This window comes from Mastomys coucha, unplaced genomic scaffold (assembly GCF_008632895.1).
Source record: "Mastomys coucha isolate ucsf_1 unplaced genomic scaffold, UCSF_Mcou_1 pScaffold22, whole genome shotgun sequence".
Lineage (NCBI taxonomy): Eukaryota > Metazoa > Chordata > Mammalia > Rodentia > Muridae > Mastomys > Mastomys coucha.
The window spans coordinates 229,662,958-229,682,155 of NW_022196905.1; the positions used below are offsets into that span (position 1 = coordinate 229,662,958).

At 38.4% G+C, this 19,198-nt stretch overlaps 1 protein-coding gene and 1 long non-coding RNA gene across 10 annotated transcripts in view; one reads left to right on the forward strand and one right to left on the reverse strand.

The window, feature by feature from the left end:
• The window catches only part of LOC116069850, an 88,829-nt gene extending 76,924 nt beyond the window's left edge, over positions 1–11,905 (forward strand). The window contains exons 6-7 of the long non-coding RNA XR_004110160.1: positions 9,761–9,844; positions 10,000–11,905. This is a non-coding gene — a long non-coding RNA (uncharacterized LOC116069850). The remainder of the gene's footprint in view (positions 1–9,760; positions 9,845–9,999) is intronic.
• Rpgrip1l (RPGRIP1 like) overlaps positions 1–19,198 on the reverse strand; it is a 100,604-nt gene that overhangs the window by 37,930 nt on the left and 43,476 nt on the right. For 8 of the 9 annotated variants that reach the window (XM_031340837.1, XM_031340842.1, XM_031340840.1 and 5 more), the window contains 6 exons: positions 17,991–18,443; positions 11,532–11,683; positions 8,753–9,131; positions 1,405–1,595; positions 1,174–1,257; positions 797–892 (listed from right to left, as the gene is read on the reverse strand). In XM_031340837.1, the coding sequence (XP_031196697.1) occupies positions 797–892; positions 1,174–1,257; positions 1,405–1,595; positions 8,753–9,131; positions 11,532–11,683; positions 17,991–18,443 (1,355 nt within the window). The remainder of the gene's footprint in view (positions 1–796; positions 893–1,173; positions 1,258–1,404; positions 1,596–8,752; positions 9,132–11,531; positions 11,684–17,990; positions 18,444–19,198) is intronic. The other variant, XM_031340846.1, reaches the window with a different exon arrangement.

The following is a 19,198-nucleotide window of genomic DNA, read 5'->3' on the forward strand; positions in this document are numbered from 1 at the left end:
CTCTCTTCCTCCTTCTCCACCTCTCTTCCTCCTCCTCCACCTTTCTTCCTCTTTTACCACCTCTCTTCCTCCTCCTCCACCTCTCTTCCTCCTCCTCCACCTCTCTTCCTCCTTCTCCACCTCTCTTCCTCCTCCTCCACCTCTCTTCCTCTTCCACCACCACCTTTCTTCCTCCTCCTCTCTTCTTCCTCCTCCACCACCACTACCAGTACTGTTACCACCACCACCACTTCTCTAACCATCTTTCCACCTTTACAACTGCCATTGCTACTCAGCAAAACACATGGAGATATGCTACACAGCTATTAAAGACTCCCTAGTAAATAGTCACTGAGATTATATAAACAGTTGAAAACACACAGGTCAATAAAAATCTAAATATATGCTAAGAATGAAGGATTGATTTAGCCTGGTGAGGTGGTACATGTCTGCAATACTATCACATGGAGGTAGAAGTTGGAGGATACAAATCCAAAGTCATCCATAGATACACAGTGAGTTTGAGACCAGCCTGGCATACATAAAATCCTGTCTCAACAAAATTAAACAAAACTAAAATATGTACTAATCTCAAAATGACTTTTATATTGATTTTAGTTTATAAACATATGTATTTCCTACCAATATATAAACAACCATATCTATTGAACTTATCACTAAAAAAACCTATCATAAAAAAGTCATATTCAAATGTAGGGAAAATGCTACGAATTCTTGAATCAGGTCTAACACACAAGACAAAGCCTTTTAAGCTCCAAAATAAACCTTTCAAAATAATTTTAATACAAAGGCATACCTTGGAAGGATATACAGCAGCTGGTATATCATTTTCTGATTTTGGTCCTACTTCTGGAGAATTGTCCTTTATATCTTTAGGGGGAGGAGAAGTCTCCTTGAATTAATGGGAAAAATCATGTATGTTATTTTATATTAATTACAAGAGTAGTTTTAGGAAGATACATGATTGACTGTATAAGATCAAGAAACTCAGTGGGAAGCTGGAAAGGGATATAGGGTCATGGAACACTATCAAACACTAAAACCTTGTACCACAGTAAAGATGGACGGTGCTTACTGTCTCTGCTTATGTCAAACGTACAGTAGGATAGTCTATACTCTCCAGTACTTGATTCAGAAAAGGGAAAATCGGCATTCGAGGTATTTATTACTTACAGGACTTGGGTGTGACATGGTATCCACAAAAGAGACCTTTTTGTTCACAAATGTTAAACGCTGTCTTGGTTTAGGTTTTGGTGCCTAAAATAAAACAGTATGTCAGACTATGATAGTCATTATATTTTATATTATATTATATTGAGACCAGCTAGGTTTGGGTGCAATTATTTGGCTATTAAGTTTATATTCAAAGTATTTTGAATGAAATCAAAAGTCACTGTTACTCACTACAACTGATGGAACATCTGAGGACGTTGGAGGTAGTCTCTGAATGGCCTCTGGCTCTTCTCTGCAAATGAACTTCCCAAGGTCTTCAGTAGTTATTGATCCACTTGGTGGAAGGTAGGTGAATTTCCACTTCAATGTAACTTGGATAGTTCCTGCAGCATGCTTTTCCTTATCCATTAACTCAAATATTCCTGCAAATTATAAAAATCATTTTCTAATGCCTGAGTGAAGCTTTGTTATTTTAGGAATTACAGTGGAGCCCTGGGAGCCCAAAGACCAGGAAAGCAGGTGCCTAACTGGATTTTCACCTCTCCCACTGGTTCTCCAAGTCCAGTCCCCTAGTCTTATCCCCAGCTCTTCAGTAGAACATTTCCTGAGGTCCCCCTTCCTTTCTGACTCTATTTCTAATAAAGTACAGAGACCTCTTCCTCCATCCATCATTCCTCAGATTTATCCTATGACCCCAGCCTCTAACACCAGCAAGCATTCTCTGGGAAAGCCTGACTCCCAGGCCAGGGAAAGAAGTAGGCTAACTGCAGATCTCCACCTCTCTTTCCTCTCCTCCAAATCCAGTCCTCCTTTTGAACTCCCAGCTCTGCTGCAGGCTCCCTGCTGCTGCCTTGCCCCCTCCCTGCTCCCACAAATAGAACACACAGACCTCCCCCTCCAAACTTTTTTTTTTTTTTAACCCCACTCATTATTTCTTCCTAGCCCCTAGCTGCAGCAGGCACTCTCTGGGAACCCACAGGTCGCACCTAGGAAAGCAGGTAGCTTAATTGGATCTTGACCTTCTCTTCTCTTCTCTTCCCAATCCCCTACTCTCACCTCCAGCTCTGTAGCAGACTCCCTGTTGTGGCCTTGTCTCACTCTCTGTCCTCATTCCCAGGAAACTAAGCAGATTCTAGTGGAACACACTCCTTTTCTCTGTACTTGTAGACCCCCCTAAGCCCTCACTCCTAGGCCATCCCCATTCCCAAGTACCAGGTCCTAGTACCTAGAAACTTTTAACCTAGAATGTGCCTCCCCCAAATGTATAGAACAAAGAAAGAATATTAAAAGCTATAAGTGAAAAAGACCTAGGAATATATAAAGGCAGACCTATTAGAATTAAACCTGACTTCTCAATGGAGACTCTATAAACCAAAAGGGCCCAATGAGATGTACTAAAGGATCTAAGAGACCACAAATGCCTTCTCAAATTACTATATCCAGTAAAACCTTCAATCATCATAGATGGGAAAAAAATCCCAAGACATTCTATGATAAAGCAAAATTTAAGCAGTATCTTCCTACAAGTCTATAGATTTCTCTTATTAACCTAAAGAGGTTACCTACATGAAAGAAAACACAGGAAATAAATAATCACAGACCAGGAAAATCAAAAGAATGGAAATGCACAAACACCACCACCAGCAGTAACAACAAAATAACAGGAATCAGCAGTCACTCATCATTGGTATCTTGAAACATCAATAGTCCAAATTCCCCAATAAAAAGTCAAAAGACTAACAAAATGGATGTAAAAACAGGATCCATCTTTCTGCTGCACCAAGAAATAAATTGTAACATTAAGGCTAGACATGACTTCAGGATAAAGGGTTGGAAAAAGATATTCCAAGCAAGGAGACCTAAGAAACAAGCTGGTGAAACCCCTTTTAATATCTTACAAGATAGACTTCAACCCAAAATTAATCAGAAGAGATAGGGAAGGACACTATAAACTAATCAAAGGAAAAAAGACTCACCAAGAGGTCACTGTAATCCTTAACATCTATGCACCAAGCACAAGGGCACCCAAGTTCATAAAAGAAATACTACTACAAGTTAAGTCACATATTAACCCTCACACACTAATAATGGGAGACTTAAATACCTTGCTCCTAGCAATAGATAAATCATCCAGACAAAAACTAAACAGAAATGTTGGAGCTAGCTATTATAAACTAAATGGTACTAACAGATATTTATAGACTTTCACCTAAAAATAAAAGAATATATCCTCTTGCCAGCACTCCTGGCAGTTTCTCCAAAACTGACCACATATTTGGACACAGAGTAAGTCTCAACAGATATAATAAGAAAATTGAAATAACACCTGCATCCTATCTGACCACTTTTAAAATTTAAGATTAAATTTGCATATCATAAACAGAAAACTTACAAACTCATGGAAAGTGAATAATTCATTATTGAATAAAAATGGGTTTATGTAAATTAAACACTTTCTAGAACTGAATGAAAATAATTACAAAGGGGGCTGGAGAGATGGCTCAGCGGTTAATAGCACTGACTGCTCTTCTGAAGGTCATGAGTTCAAATCCCAGCAACCACATGGTGGCTCTCAACCATCTGTAATGAGATCTGATGCCCTCTTCTGGGGTGTCTGAAGACAGCTACAGTGTACATACACATAATAAATAAATAAATAAATAATAAATAAATAAATAATAAATAAATAAATCTTTTTAAAAAAAGAAAATCATTACACAAGACATTAAAACTTATGAGATGTAAAGAAGGCTGTTCTAAGAGGCCCAATTATGGTACCAAGTGCCTCTAAGGAAAAAAAAGGTGAGGAGCCAGGTGTGGTGGCACACTCCTTTAAATACCAGAACTTGAGAGGCAGAGACAGGTGGATCTCTGTGAGTTTGAGGCCAGCCTGGTCTATAAGGCAAGTTCCAGACAGCCAGGGTTATACAGAGAAACCCTGTCTCAAAAAACCATCCAAACAAAAAATCAGATATCATACTAGTAACTTAACAGCACTTCTGAAAGCTCTAGAAGAAAAGAAAAAAAAAATCACACCCAAAAAGGAATAGACAGACAAAAAGAAAAAAAAAAATTCAGGGCTGAAATCAATAAAATAGAATTAAAACATACAAAGAATCAATGAAGCAAAGAATTGTTTCTTTGAAAAAATCATTAAGATTGACAAACCTTTATACAAATTAAAAGACAGAAAGAGAATATCCAAGCTTACAAAATTAGACATGGAAAGTAGATTTAACAACAGACACTGATAAAATCTAAAGAATCTTAAAACATACTTAAAAAAAACTATACCAAATTGGAAAATCTAAAAGAAATGTGTAATTTTCTTGATCCACACCACTTACCAAAGTTAGTGCAACACCAGGTAGCAATTCCAGCAGACCTAGAGCCCCTAGTGAAGTAGACGCAGTAACTAAAAGTCTCCCAATAAAAGAGGCTCAGGGTCAGATGATGATTTTAGAACAGAGTTCTACCAGACCAAAAGAGTTAATGCCAATACTCTTCAAATTATTCTAGAAAATATAAATAGAAAGAACACTGCCCAATTTGTTTTGCAAGGCCACAGTTACTCTGCTACTGAAACCTTGTACAGATACAATAAAGAGAATGACAACTAATTTCCCTTTTGAACATAGATGCAAAAATTCTCAATAAAACACTTGCAAACCAAATCCAAGAACACATCAAGAAGATCATCCACCATGATTAAGTAGGCTTCATCCCAGAGATGCAGGAATGGCTCAATATCCATAAATTGATAAATGTAATCCACCACATAAACAAGCCAAAACTCCACATGATTATATCATTAGATGACCCCCAAAAAGCTTTGATATTTGTGTACATAGGGGTGTTGTGTAAAACCCAACACCCCTTCATAATAAATGGAGACCAACTCAAAGCAATTCAACTAAAATCAGGAACAAGATAAGGTTGTCCACTCTCTCCATATCTATTCAATATTGTACTTGAAGTCTTAGCTAGAGCAATAAGGCAATTAAGGAGATTAAAAGGATACAAATTGGGAAGGAAGAAGTCAAAGTATCTTTATTTGTAAATGATGTGATAGTATACATTAAGTGACTCTAAAAATTTCACTGGGAAACTCCTATAGCTGATAAACACCTTCAGCAAAGTAGCTGGATACAAAATTCACTCATAAAAATCAGTAGCACTTCTATATACACAAATGACAAAGGGTTCTGAGGGAGAAACCAGGGACACCACACCTTTAACAGCCTCAGCTAACATAAAGTATATTGGGATAAATCTAACCATGCAAGTGAAAGATACAGAAGAAAGAAACTGAAGAAGATAGAAGATGGAAAGATCTCCCATGCTCACGAATTTATAAAGTGGAAATGACCATCCTACCAAAATCAATCTACAGATTCAGTGCAATCCCCATCAAAATTTCAACATTCTTCACAGAAATCGAAAAAATAAATTTCAGCTTCATATGGAAACATACACATACACAAACCCAGGATAACTAAAATAATCTCAAATAAAAAAACAAAAAAACAAAACAAAACAAAACAAACAACAACAATAATAACATGCTGGTGGTATCACCTTCCCAGATTTCATGTTGTACTACAGGTCTATAGTAATACAAACAGCATTGTATTGGGACAAAAACAGACATGTTGATCAATGGAATTGAAGACCCAGATGTAAGTCCACACACCTATGGACAGCTAAGTTTTGACAAAGAATCCAAAAACACACACTGGAAAAAGGCAGCACCTTGAGCAAATGGAGCTGGTCAAACTGGATGCCTGCATGATGAACAAAGCAAATTAGTCTATATTTATCACCCTGCATAAAACTCAGCTTCACATGGATCAAGGACCAGATACTTTGAATCTTACAGAAGGGGAACTGGGGAATAGTCTTAAACTCAAAGGTACAGGAAAAGACTTTGTAAACAGAACAGTGATGGCACAGGCACTAAGTCAGCAACTAATAAATTGGATGGCCTCATGAAACTAAGAAGCTTGTGTATGGTAAAGGACCACAGCAAAGGTAAAGTAGTAGAATGGCTTTCTTTAAAAAACATTAGCAATTTCACATCTGATAGAAGGTTTGTATTTAAAATATACAAAGCAATATGAAGAACCCTCGACATCAAGAAAACAAGCCAATTTTAAAAAATGGGGGTGTATATCTAAAGCAGAGAATTTTCAAAGGATGAAACACAAATGACCAAGAAATACTTAAAATGTTCAACATCCTTAGTCATCAGGTAAATGTGAATCAAAATTACTTTGGGATTTCATCTTATACCAGTCAGAATCACCAAGATCAATAAAGCAAATGACAGTTCATATTGTCAAGGATGTTGGGAACAGGAACCTTTACTCATTGCTCATGAGAGTGCAAACTTGTACGACCACAATGGAAATTAATGTGGCAGTTTTTTAAGAGGCTGGCAATAGGTCTACGTCAAGATCTAGTTATACTACTCTGGATCATATACCCAAGGACTCTATATCCTACTATAGAAAGACTTGATTATCCAGGTTTATCACTGATCTCCATATAAGAGCAAGAAATTAGATATAGCTTACATGTCCACCAACTAATGAATGAATGTGAAAATATACTATACTGCATAACAGAATATTACTAAGTTATTAAAGAAACCAAAATTATGAAAAATTCAGGTAAATAGATGGGGCTAAAAAACAAGACAAAACCAAAACCAAAACCAAAACCCAAAAATTCCTGAGTGAGGTAGTCTAGACCCCAAAAGACAAATTTTATATGTTTCTCTTATATGTGTATATGACTTTCTAAACATTTAATAGGCATATATGACCACAGAGTTTATATATCGAGTAAGAGAATTGGGGGAAGGGAAGATCTCTCAAGGAAGGAGAAATGGATTATTAGATTGGAGAGGCAGGAAGGAGGATGTAGTGGAAGGATTAAATGGGGAGGGGTGGATAAGAAAGGGAAGAGAGAGAGAGAGCATGGGGAGGGATGACTAATACTAAAGGCTATCTGAGGGGTCATATGGAAACCTGCTCCCCTAGAAGCCTCCTAAAATATATACATATTTGAAAGAAGTCTTCATGAAGTCACCAAATAAAGGGTGGAGACAATGCCCCAACTAGATCTCTTTCACCACCAAGTAAAACATCCAATTCCAGAAATGGGTTGTATCTAGCTGAATATGAATAGTGGCTGAAGAGGTCTCTCGATAAACTGCAAGCAGAAGAAATACAAGAAGAAACACATCAAGTCACAAACTACTCAAATTCTCAAACAAAACCTTCAAGACAGCATCATGTTCATGAGACCCACAATAAGGTCAATGTCAGTAGGCGGCTTCCTAGAATAATTGGCTTCCCACGGACAGTGGTTTGTTGTACTACACGGTGTAAAATAACAAAAAAAAACCGGAACCTAAAAATCAAACTACTAGCCAGCAAGATTATCTAAAAAATTCAAATAAAAACTATATCAAGATTACAGTGACTGAAACCACTTGCTAGCAGCAGACCTGACTTCCAGCTCATATTAGGTAAGTTTTCTTCAGGCTGAAAGAAAAAGACACATGATGATAAACTCAGATCTACACATCTGATAGGGACCAACAGCGCAACTGCATACAAAGCTATAAGTGATCATGTAAATATTTTTTCTTTTCTCCTCTTAACTGTTTAAAAGATAAGTATATAAACCAGTAATTATAAATTATATTGTTGGAGCCGGGCAGTGGTAGTGCACGCTTTTAATCCCAGCACTTAGGAGGCAGAGGCAGGTGGATTTCTGAGTTCGAGGCCAGCCTGGTCTACAGAGTGAGTTCCAGGACAGCCAGGGCTATACAGAGAAACCCTGTCTCAAAAAACCAAAAAAAAAAAAATATATATATTGTTGGGTTCATAACACACAAGATATATATCCTAAAGGGCTGAGGCAGAGCTGAATGGGGCAAGGAAATGACTGCATGGTAAGGATATAAGTCAATCTACAGGAATCAATACATACTCTGAACAGTAACTATACAGGTAAATATCATAAATGCCTATAATTACAGCCTGCCCTTTCTCTTCACTTCATCACAAGATTACAGAAAACAATTAGAACCCCTCATTGTTGTATTTAATATCTATGTGCAAAAGTGGCAGGGTAGGGAGGAAAGACAGTAATGGGGAAGAGAGGTGACTAACCACAGCATGTTACATGCATATATGAAAATGTCATAATGTAAATCATTATTTTGTGCAATTAATATACACCAATAAAAATGTCAAAATATAGGCATCCTATGTACATATATATGGCAGTAACAACACAAAAGGAAAGAGAGAAAACATTAGACTTCTTATATTTTAATGTAATCAAGTTAGTATTACTTTTAAGTACACTACAAACACTCTCAAACACAGAAAATGCTATGGTTTCAAGCAAGGAAATAACTAAAAATACAAATAGTATTATAGACCTGAAGTATAAATTTGTTTAAGGTTAGGAAAATTAGTTGCTAATAAATCATAGCTGTGACACTAAGGTATACTTTTAGGTTTGCTTTTACAATTTTATAGAATCAAGAACATACTCTTACCTGAGATACACCTGTCATGTGCTAGGGAAATGAGAGGCACATTGACTTTTCCCATGTAAATATTCTCCTGGGAATCGCTATCATCAAAAACATAAAAGCTCAGAGACTCTGACTTAAGGTATCGGTCCAAGTCCAGATTCATTGGCACTGGGAAACACATGTGGTCATCAAACTGTGGATCATTGCTACTGGGAATGATGGCTGTATCATGGTCTGGAAAATCAAAAAACTTGTACACAACATATGCGTGTGGCTGTAGGTGGCTTGCTCGGGACTGCAGGTTGGTGCAACATCTTACTGTAATGTGAAGTTCATTTAAGTTGCCGTCTGTGGACTCTGCTGAACTGATCTGAGCAGTTGTGGCTGCTTGCTGACTCAACTGGAAGAACATATATATATTTATATTATAGAAATAATGCAATTAAATATAATTATCAGCTTCCAACCTCCAAACAAAAGTTTGTAAATGGACAAAACTATATACTTTCATATCAAAGTTTATTTTCTCAGCAAAAAAGACTCAAAACTGACATGTTTCAGAACAGTATGATGAGAAGCCAGGCACATGTGAGGGTACACATCCTGTGCTACCAGAAGCTAATGCTAGAACCAAGGATATTTGTAGAAAATGGTCTCAAAATCAAATATGACAAAAGTTAATGCGATGTTCTTTAACTCTGTGCAATAACTGATGAGCTAAGTGAGTGATGGGTCTGGAGAATGTCCTAACTAGAGGAGACTCACATGCTCACCCAGAGTGTGGTGTAAGGTAGGACTGACAGGGGAAAATGCTGGATTAGGGGAGTATTCCAGATGAGATGAGCAAAGGCATGGGGCAGAGCTGGAAACTATTCTACATCCCTCTTGGAAACACGAGATGTTAGAAAACATTTGTAGAAAGTGATAAATCTTTTATGGCTGAGATGATCTAAGACAAAGAAATGCTAGTGTTCCAGGGTCTCATTTAGTTTAGCATTGGAGAATTTTATACTGTGCTCCCTTCTGCAGTGCCAAACCTGGACTGAGCAAGAGATGCTGATCACAGAGCCTCTAGTGGAGACCTCTGGTGGTGTGCAGCAGGAAACCGCACAGGTATAAGACTGCTTATCCAGGTGAGCTTACACTTAACAAAGGAAGCTCAGTGGAATGAGTTTTAAAGTGTCCCCTCCTCCACCCCTGCCAAATCAATCCATTAAAGCTGAAAGCCAAGGGAACACTAATTGTCGTCTCTGCAACATTCTTTCAAGGTGTGCTGTGAAGAACACTACAGGAAGGTGATCTCTAGGAAGCAGGTGTCATGTCCCCTTTGGTTTGAGAATCTACATTGAAGATGAAGTCAAGGAAAATACACCCAGCAAAAGTAACAAAGATGACAATTTCATATAACATTACAGGGATACTTCATGGATCTGTACAACAGAAATTTGGTTGGTCCCTAAGAAGCTCATACATTTGGGAAAACACCGGAAGTGACTTTGTCTGCTCTCCACTTTTCTCTGAATACTGGCTTATCATTCTTCTTCTTACTTTGTATATTTTACTTTGTTGACTGACATGGTAGAAGATGGCTGCCAACAGCTCCAAATTTTATATGTTCCAGGCATGGAGAGTCTTGCTTTTCTTTGCTCTCAGAAGGCAAAGTCTGTCTGGTCCAATAGGGGCCAAGGGGATAGAGCTTAATCATAACGGTGGACTACTAGAGGAAATGTGATCACCTAACGTAAACCTGGCCTCGTCATGGAAATTCCGACTGCACACATTTCAACCTTTTTCTACGGTGCCCTCTCCCTGATGCCACATGCTTTGTCTCCCTTTGACATTCATGTTCTACATAAAAGGTCATCAACTCCAGAGTTCTATGAAACTTGGTTCAGTGCATTTACTGGCTCTTGGAACCAGTTGAAAATGTGGTTATTAATATTCAAAGAAATATAGTTTGGGGAATGGAAAATTGCATTTAAACTCCAGGTTTTCAGCAACAAAATATTGATTTTGTATTCTACTTTGCATTTCAAAAATCTATTGATATGAAACCGTTTGAAAGAAGCCTAGAGTGATACAATAGTTATTTCTTTAAGAATAGAATTCACTGATGAAGCTCTCTTAACTGTAGTAACACTTCTCTAGTTATATTTTCTAAAAGTGTCTAAAAGTGACTTGGGGAGTACAGGGGAATTCCTTTGTATCAGTGGAACACCTCTGTGTCTTGCAGTGGTTTAGTGAATATCTACAGGCAATAACACTGTGCAGAATGAACACACAAATGACTGTGCAAATACTGATGCACTCTTAATAAGGTATGGAGCTCAGTTAATGGTACCCCATGTAAATTTCTTGTCTTTGTTTTGTTTTTCAGCAATGGGGAGTGAACCAAGAGCCTGGTAATGTACATGCTAGGCAAGCACTCTACCACTGAACTACATCTTTAGCCTTTTTTTTTTTTTTTTAAATGATTCGGGCAGGGTCTTGTGAAGTTGCCCAGGCTAGTCTTATGCCACCAGTCTTCTGAAGAGCTGGGGTACCACTCATGCACCCCCAATCCCCAGCTTGACTTTCATTTTTCAGGACTGTGCTGTAACTAGGAGAATGTAGCAAAGCATACACAAGCCAGCTCTAATGGTCCTGTTACTTCCTGAGAGTCTCATTATTCTAAAATAAAAGGTTAAACAAGCCACTTGATGCCAGTATAAAAAGAACAATTTTAGTTTAAAGCACAGGATATGAGGAGATAGTGCAGATTCCTGTGCTATAAAAGGGTCTTACAGTCAAACAAGCTTACCAATTGCATTTTCTCTGGCTTCTTAAAATTTGATGTTATGTATCCTAATGCCTTTGCCCGTTCTCGATAAAGTCGAATAGCTTGATCCATGGGAACTCTTAATCGGAACCAGTATTCTACTGTGCCAAAATTTGGGATGTCTCCTTTAGTTCCTACATATAATCAATGCATGACCACTGTTAAAATAGTCACATAAATGAGAATATATGCGAGTAAAATATACCAATGGTATTATATATTAAAGGCATAAACTTTATACAGAGTGAAATAATATGACTTGCACAAATGATGTTTGCTTGGCAAATGACAGATGAAGTTACGTCTGGAGTATGAGTTTCACTGCATGTTAAATATTAAAGAGCCATGTCAACCTACGATTGAGCTATTTCAACTGGTATCATTTCAATCTTGCATATAAAGAAAAATCCAAACAGTGGATCAGATACTCTACAGATTCTTTTGGATACTGTGGTACTTTTCTTTAAACAAGTTAGACTCAATCTAGCCTGACATTTACAATATACAACCTCAAAATTATAAATATGACATTCCACATTCTGATTCAACTTTTGAGGGATCTTTGGCATCCTTCCACTTCTTCGATGGACCACAAGCATATGGAAGAGGTCACAGAATGCCAAAGAACAGCACTGTCAATGTGGCCTTGAGTGGTATGCTCCATGTGCACTCTACTCAGGCATCTTCTTTCTCTACCAAGACTTTGCTCGTAGCTTCTGGATGATTTAACAGCCCTAAGCTTTCACTGTAGAGCTGTGTGTCCTTACTGCACTGAGCAGTCAGTCTGTCTGTTCACAAAGTGTGCAGTATGTATACCACAGAGGTTTCTTAAGGGCAAGGACTGCAGATGCCTTCAAAATACTTCTTCACAAGGGACTAGTACATATGGATTCTAAACACTTGTCAAAAAGAAAATTCTATAACTTTTTCTTAACATTACTTTATTAAGTATACCATGCTTACTTATTTCTTCTTACAAATGGACTTCACCATTAATACTAAAAAATATTTAATATCTACCATTATTTTTAAAAGCCCCGAAAGAAGAGTACTACTACAGACATATTTACTTGTATGTACTTAAGGTGTCTTTGGATGAACTTGTAGCCTTTCGTGAGATTCTGGGATGGCTAAGGACAGGAGGGGATAAAAGCACGTAAGTATTTTGATTTCTGAGGACTCTATTATCTAAGCAGTGAGTCACTCAATCACTAAATAGAAGCCCTATTCAGACACTAAGTCGCCCTCCCTTCTCCTTCAGAGGCCTCTTACTTGGTTCCTGGATGACCACATGCTCAAGTTTTCCTGGCCACCATTTTCTTAGCTGCTCCTTTTTCCTCCTCTCCCTGAACCCAACCTTTTGAAGATTTCCAATGCTCAGGCATTGGTCACATTCAACAGCTTGGCAAATATCTTTTTTTTTTTTTTTTCCTTTTTGAGACGGGTGTCTAGCTGAGGCTGGGCTCAAACTCACCATGACCTTGAACTTCTGATCCTCCTGCCTCTACCTCCCAAGTACTGGGGTTACAGACCTGCATGCCATGTGGTAGATATCAAATCTAGGGTTTTGTACATAATATGAAAGCACTTTATCTATACCCTCAGCCCAACAAATCTTGAGGGAACAGCTAATGAACAGGCTGAAATTAATAAATGTATCTACTTTTCTTACCACCCTCCCCCTGCCTAATAAAATGAGGTCAAATCATGATTTTAAACATCATCTTGTTAATTTTGTTTTAGTAGGCACATACAGTTATGGGTTTTCTGTGACATTTTCAGATGTATACACTGATACTTTGATTGTATTTGTCCCTCCACTTCTCTGGATCCTCCCTGACCCTGCTCTCCTTCTTCTCTAATGCCCGGTTTACATGACCACTTATCACACTGCCCTCTTATTCCCACATCTCTTCTACTTGCATGTCATATAAACATAAACACACACATGCACACATTTAAACATCAAATTCTCATATGAGAAAAAACACAGTATGTGCCTTTGGAATCTGGCTTATTTCTCTTAGCATAATGATCCCTAGCTCCACCAGTTTTCCTATATATATTATAATTGCATCCTTCTTTACAGCTGAATGAGAGAAAGTCCATGTGTGTGCTTTTGTCTGCTTGGTTCCATGTCTTGGTTGGTGTGAACAGTGCAGCAGGCAGTGCTGATGAAGGAAGCCCCTTTTACCCTTCAGATTCTCAGCTCTGTCTTGTTGCATAAGAGTTCCTGGGCACTGTGGTGAGACTTGCCTATGACTATTTCTCATAGTGATAAAAACCGAATGGTATTGGTACAGAGACAGACAGGCTAATTAATGGAATAGAATTGAAGACCCAGAAATAAGCCCCCACACCTATGGACACTTGATCTTTGACAAAGAAGCCAAAATCATACAGTGGAAAAAAGAAAGCATCTTCAACAAATGGTGCTGGTCTAACTGCCAGTCTGCATGTAGAAAAATGCAAATTGATCTACATATATTATCTTCTACAAAGCTCAAGTCCAACTGGATCAAGGACCTTAACATAAAACCAGATACACTCAATCTAATAAAAGAAAAAGTAGAAAATATTGTCAAATGCATTGGCACAGGGGAAATTTTCCTGAACAGAACACCAATGGCTCAGGCTCTACAATCAACAATTGACAAATGGGACCTTATGAAACTGAAAAGCTTCTGTAAGGCAAAGGACACTGTCAATAGGACAAAATGGCAACCTATAGATTTGGAAAGGATCTTTACTAACCCCACATCTGATAGAGGGCTAATATCCAAAATATATAAAGAAATCAAGAAGTTAACCTCCAGAAACCAAACACCCAATTAAAAAATGGGGTACAGAGCTAAACAGAGAATTCTCAACAGAAGAATCCCAAATGGCTGAGAAGCACTTAAAGAAATGTTCAACAGAGAAATGCAAATCAAAACAACCTTGAGATTCCACCTCACACCAATCAGAATGTCTAAGATCAAAAACTCAGGTGACAGCACATGCTGTTGAGGATGTGGAGAAAGAGGAACACTCCTCCATTGCTGGTGGAATTGCAAACTGGTACAACCATTCTGGAAATCAGTCTGGCGGTTCCTCAGAACATTGGAAATAGTTTTACCTGAGGACCCAGCTATACAACTCTTGAGCATATACCCAAGAGATGATCTACTATACCACAAGGACATGTGCTCCACTATGTTCATAGCAGCCTTATTCGTAATAGCCAGAAGCTAGAAAGAAACATCCCAGGTGTTCCTGAATGGATGAATGGATACAGAAACTGTGGTTCATTTACACAATGGAATACTATTCAGTTATTTAAAAAAGCAATGACATCCTGAATTTTTTAGGCAAATGGGGGAACTAGAAAATACCATCCTAAGTGAGGTAACCCAGACCCAAAAGGATATGCATGGTATGTACTCACTGATAAGTGGATACTAACCAATGATACAATTCACGGACCATATGAAGTTTAACAAGAAGGAAGGCCTAAGTGAGGATGCTTCAGTCCCACTTAAGAAGGGGGAAGAAAATAATCAGGCAAGGAAGAGGGAGGGACCTGGGTAGGAGAGGAGATTTGGAGAGGAAAAAAGGGGCATGATCAGGTAGTGTTGGGAGGCAGGACAATGAATGGAAACATACAGCTGTGGGGCTGGGGCTGGGGGTGGGGGCCTCTTTCTCTACTTATATTTAAATGTAGTATTTCCTTGATCTTGTCCCCACCCCTGATATTTTCTCCTCTAGCTGAGTCTAGTCTATTGGTGACATTTTCCACTGTGGATTTTTACTATCTCTCTGCTTTCATCACCCCCTGCAAATCTTAATTTTCTTGTTAGATTTTTTTTTATCCATTTTGCTGACTTTTTTCTCAGTGTTGCTGAATTTTTTTCTCCAGGTTCTAAACTGAATTAATCTTCTTGTCTGTGTATCTTCTTTATGGCTACTAGTAATTTTTATTAGTGAGCCCTTGGCATTCTCACCTATACTTTCACCTTCTGGAGTATGTTGGCATCCAGCAGTAAAGAGTTAAGGACTTGTGATTTTTGAGGAGTCGTGCTTCTTGCCTTTTCTTGTTTCTTGTCTGTGATTTGTGTTTCTATTTGCTTGGCTATTGATCCCAGTTTTATTTGAGGATTTCCTTATTGAGCAGCCTACACTTGAGGGCCCATTCCCTAGTACCAGAGAGCAAAGGCAACTTAAATCAATTACAGTCCACTATCTCATCAGCAGCCACCATGGCAGATGGGAAATTATTGTGGAGTGTGCTATCAAGTTAAACACTGTTTAGGGGAAACGTGGAAGTAGAAACAATATAAAGGAGGCAGAGACCTGGACAGATGACTCAGCAGTTAAGAGCACTGACTGCTCTTCCAGAGGTCCTGAGTTCAGTTCCCAGCAACCACATGGTGGCTCACAACCATCTGTAATAAGATCTTATGCCTTCTTCTGGTGTGTCTGAAGACAGCAACACTGTACTCATAAAAATAAATAAATCGTTTTTAAAAAAGGAGGCAGGGAAAGGGTAAACTAAGAGATCAGGGTTAAAGACTGGAAAAAGACGGGGCTAGGAAGAATGTTGTGAATGGGAAGAGAAAACAAGAGGCAACAACAACAACAACAACAACAACAACAACAACGAGATTCCTTTCCCAAACAAGAAAGCTTAAAAAACATTAGAACATTATAAGAATACGACTAATATAAAAACTCCCAAACCAATAAGATAAAAAAGATCACTAGAGATATAGTAGAGAGAAAAGGCTACACACAATCAATGGTGACAGAGAGCTATAAAAACCCTGCTACTTTATAAGGTAAGAAAAACGTAATTAAAAACATTAAGGACTTGAATAGAAGTCCCCACATGGTTAGACCATATGCTCCCTCTTTTTTTTTTTTTAAACACAAGTCTCTGTGCCAGGTGCTGAATACATCTCTCTGAGTTGTCATCTAGGGTCGCTCCAGAGTATCTGAAAACAATGCAGGCTATGGCCATTGCTCTTGTCCCCAGAACTAAATGGTAACACACTATTGGTGGAGTCACCACACACTCTGAATACAGGACACAGGAGAAAGAACCTAGACCTAAACTGGACGCTTCCCTCTGATGGCTAGCTTCCAAAGTGCCAGACGGTGTTATGGATGCAAGGAGAAAAGTCGTCACTGAGCACCCTGTGTGTACTTTACATGCTTATGATCCTAACCTGCTGGGCAAGAAATGCCCACTGGTGTGACAGTGCCATGGTTGGTTTGGGGGTAACCAACTGCTATATGAATGGATTTGGGGACTGCTCTATGGGAGGGAATATTTGCTTGTCCTGTAATCATGGTCAAAAGCATATGGGGGGGGGGATGAAAGAGGGTAATGGGTACTGAATATACATTGTATGTATATGCATACAAGCACATACAAATATAAAATTGTTAAATTAAAAATAATAAATTAATTAAAAGTATTTTGGTAGAAGAAATGAGTGTAAACATAAGAGTAAAAAAGAATTTAAAAGAGTTTTAAATAAAATAGATTTCCCAATAATACACGTATAATTAAAATTAGATGAATATACAATGGGAAATAAGTAAAACCCTAATTTTTCAATATTGTGAAGTAAAAACACTACTGCAACAAGTATATGAAAAGGAAAATATGTGAAATTAAAAAAAATCAAATAGATGAAGTGTTAGGATGATTTCTTTTGGAGATTCTGAAAATTGGAGATGATTTCAGTTATGTGCTCAGACATTGGGGGAGCATCCAGATGAACTGGGATCATCTTTCCTGTGAAGTGTGCCGGTGGTAAGTCTCTACTGCACATAACTTGTATGTCTGCTAGAGCTTTTTTAACCTTAGTTGCTTCTCTTCTTTACATACCATACGCCTGTGGTGGCTACTCTGAGCTTTACAGTTGATGCGTGTGTGTATGCCATACGTGCGTGCTTCTCTTCCCCTCTAGGCATAGCCTTTGTCTGCCTTATTTGTCACTAACTACTATTCGTAGAATGTAGGACCAGTGTTGGCATGTCTTTAGAAGCATGAAGAATGTAGTACAAATAACATTTTAATTAAGCAAGAGTATTACTATCAAAGCAAACATTTGACTTTGTAAGCTTAATGGCCATTCATAATGGCTGTAAGTATTAATAGCTATTCTGCACCATCATTCATGACACTGAAGATAGTCCAGTCACCTGTGAGAAAGATCACTGTCCCTACACAAAATGCCCTTAGTTGTAAAATAAGAGTAATTTAGCTAGACAGTGGTGGCACACACCTTTAATCCTAGCACTTAGGAGGCAGAGGCAGGCGCATTTCTGAGTTCGAGGCCAGCCTGGTCTCTAGGGTGAGTTCCAGGAAAGCCAGGGCTATACAAAGACACCCTGTCTCAAACAAAACAAAGCAAAATGAAACAACATTCAAAGATCATAAACTGTACTTACCAACTAAGCTTGTTGTGCAAAAAATTCTACCGCTTTTTTCTAGAATCTCATGGAATCTCAACTGACACGCTGCAATTGTTTCATAATCTGTGCTGTAGGCTTGGTGGAGCTCCAGAGTGACAGTGTTCTTCTGAATGTACTGCAAAAATAAGTCATTGACATGGACAAGATACTGAGAAGTGAAGTTATATTCTGGGTAAAGGCCTTGCACTATGGGAGTTGTCTGCAGTTCAAAGTCGTAGAAAGCGTAGGTACAGAAAGTGACAAGCTCTTTATCACCAGATGCCCGCAGGACTTCAGAAGAAAAGGTGACTTTGTTGATGTGGATTTCAAATAGATTTTCTCCTCGTTCTAGGTGGATGGTTTCATCAAATTCATCAACAGAGTCATCTGGCATGATTTCTGGTTTAAATTTGTACTGCTTAGTGCCATAGGCAATATCCTTTAACTGGGCTGCAAGAGAAGATACAGTTTAGAGATGTTAACATGCTGACATGTGTAGATGCAAACGAGCTTCGGCAGTGGCCGGATGTCTGGGTGCTTTCAGTGAATATTCTCGATCTTACAGTCTATAACTGTACTGTACTATATGTTAATGAGCAAATGGTGCTCATTAACAACAACCAAAACTCTCAAGACTTGCTTTAACACTAGTCATTAAACAACAAATCACAACTTCAAAATACATGCAACTGTAATACATCAGTTTACAGTTAAAGATTGAAAATGAACAGCATTACACCTACAGTTGTAAGGCAGCCTTAGCCAGGAATAGGGAAACGAAAGGCGAGTCAGAGCTGAGGTCACAGGCACCATGCACTCCTCCAGCTCTGCCGTATCCGCTAGCTTTCCTCTTACAAAGTCAATCTCTCTTTTTCTGGATACCACCTCTTTAGCTGAATAAGACATGCCTGCTTCTACTTTGGGGCAGGTAATCTTGATTACGGCAATAGCTTCATAGGCCTAAACGAAATAAATTTATTCTGTAACTGTGCAGTTAAAGGTATACCAGTTACATTTTATAAGGTTAATTTTTATTGGTGATGAATCTTCCTATATGCACAGCTTGGAATAAAATGTGTCTCCAACTTCTCCTAAAAGACACTCTTTATTAGCTGGGCAGTGGTGGCGCACACCTTTAATCCCAGCACTTGGGAGGCAGAGGCAGGTGGATTTCTGAGTTCGAGGCCAGCCTGGTCTACAGAGTG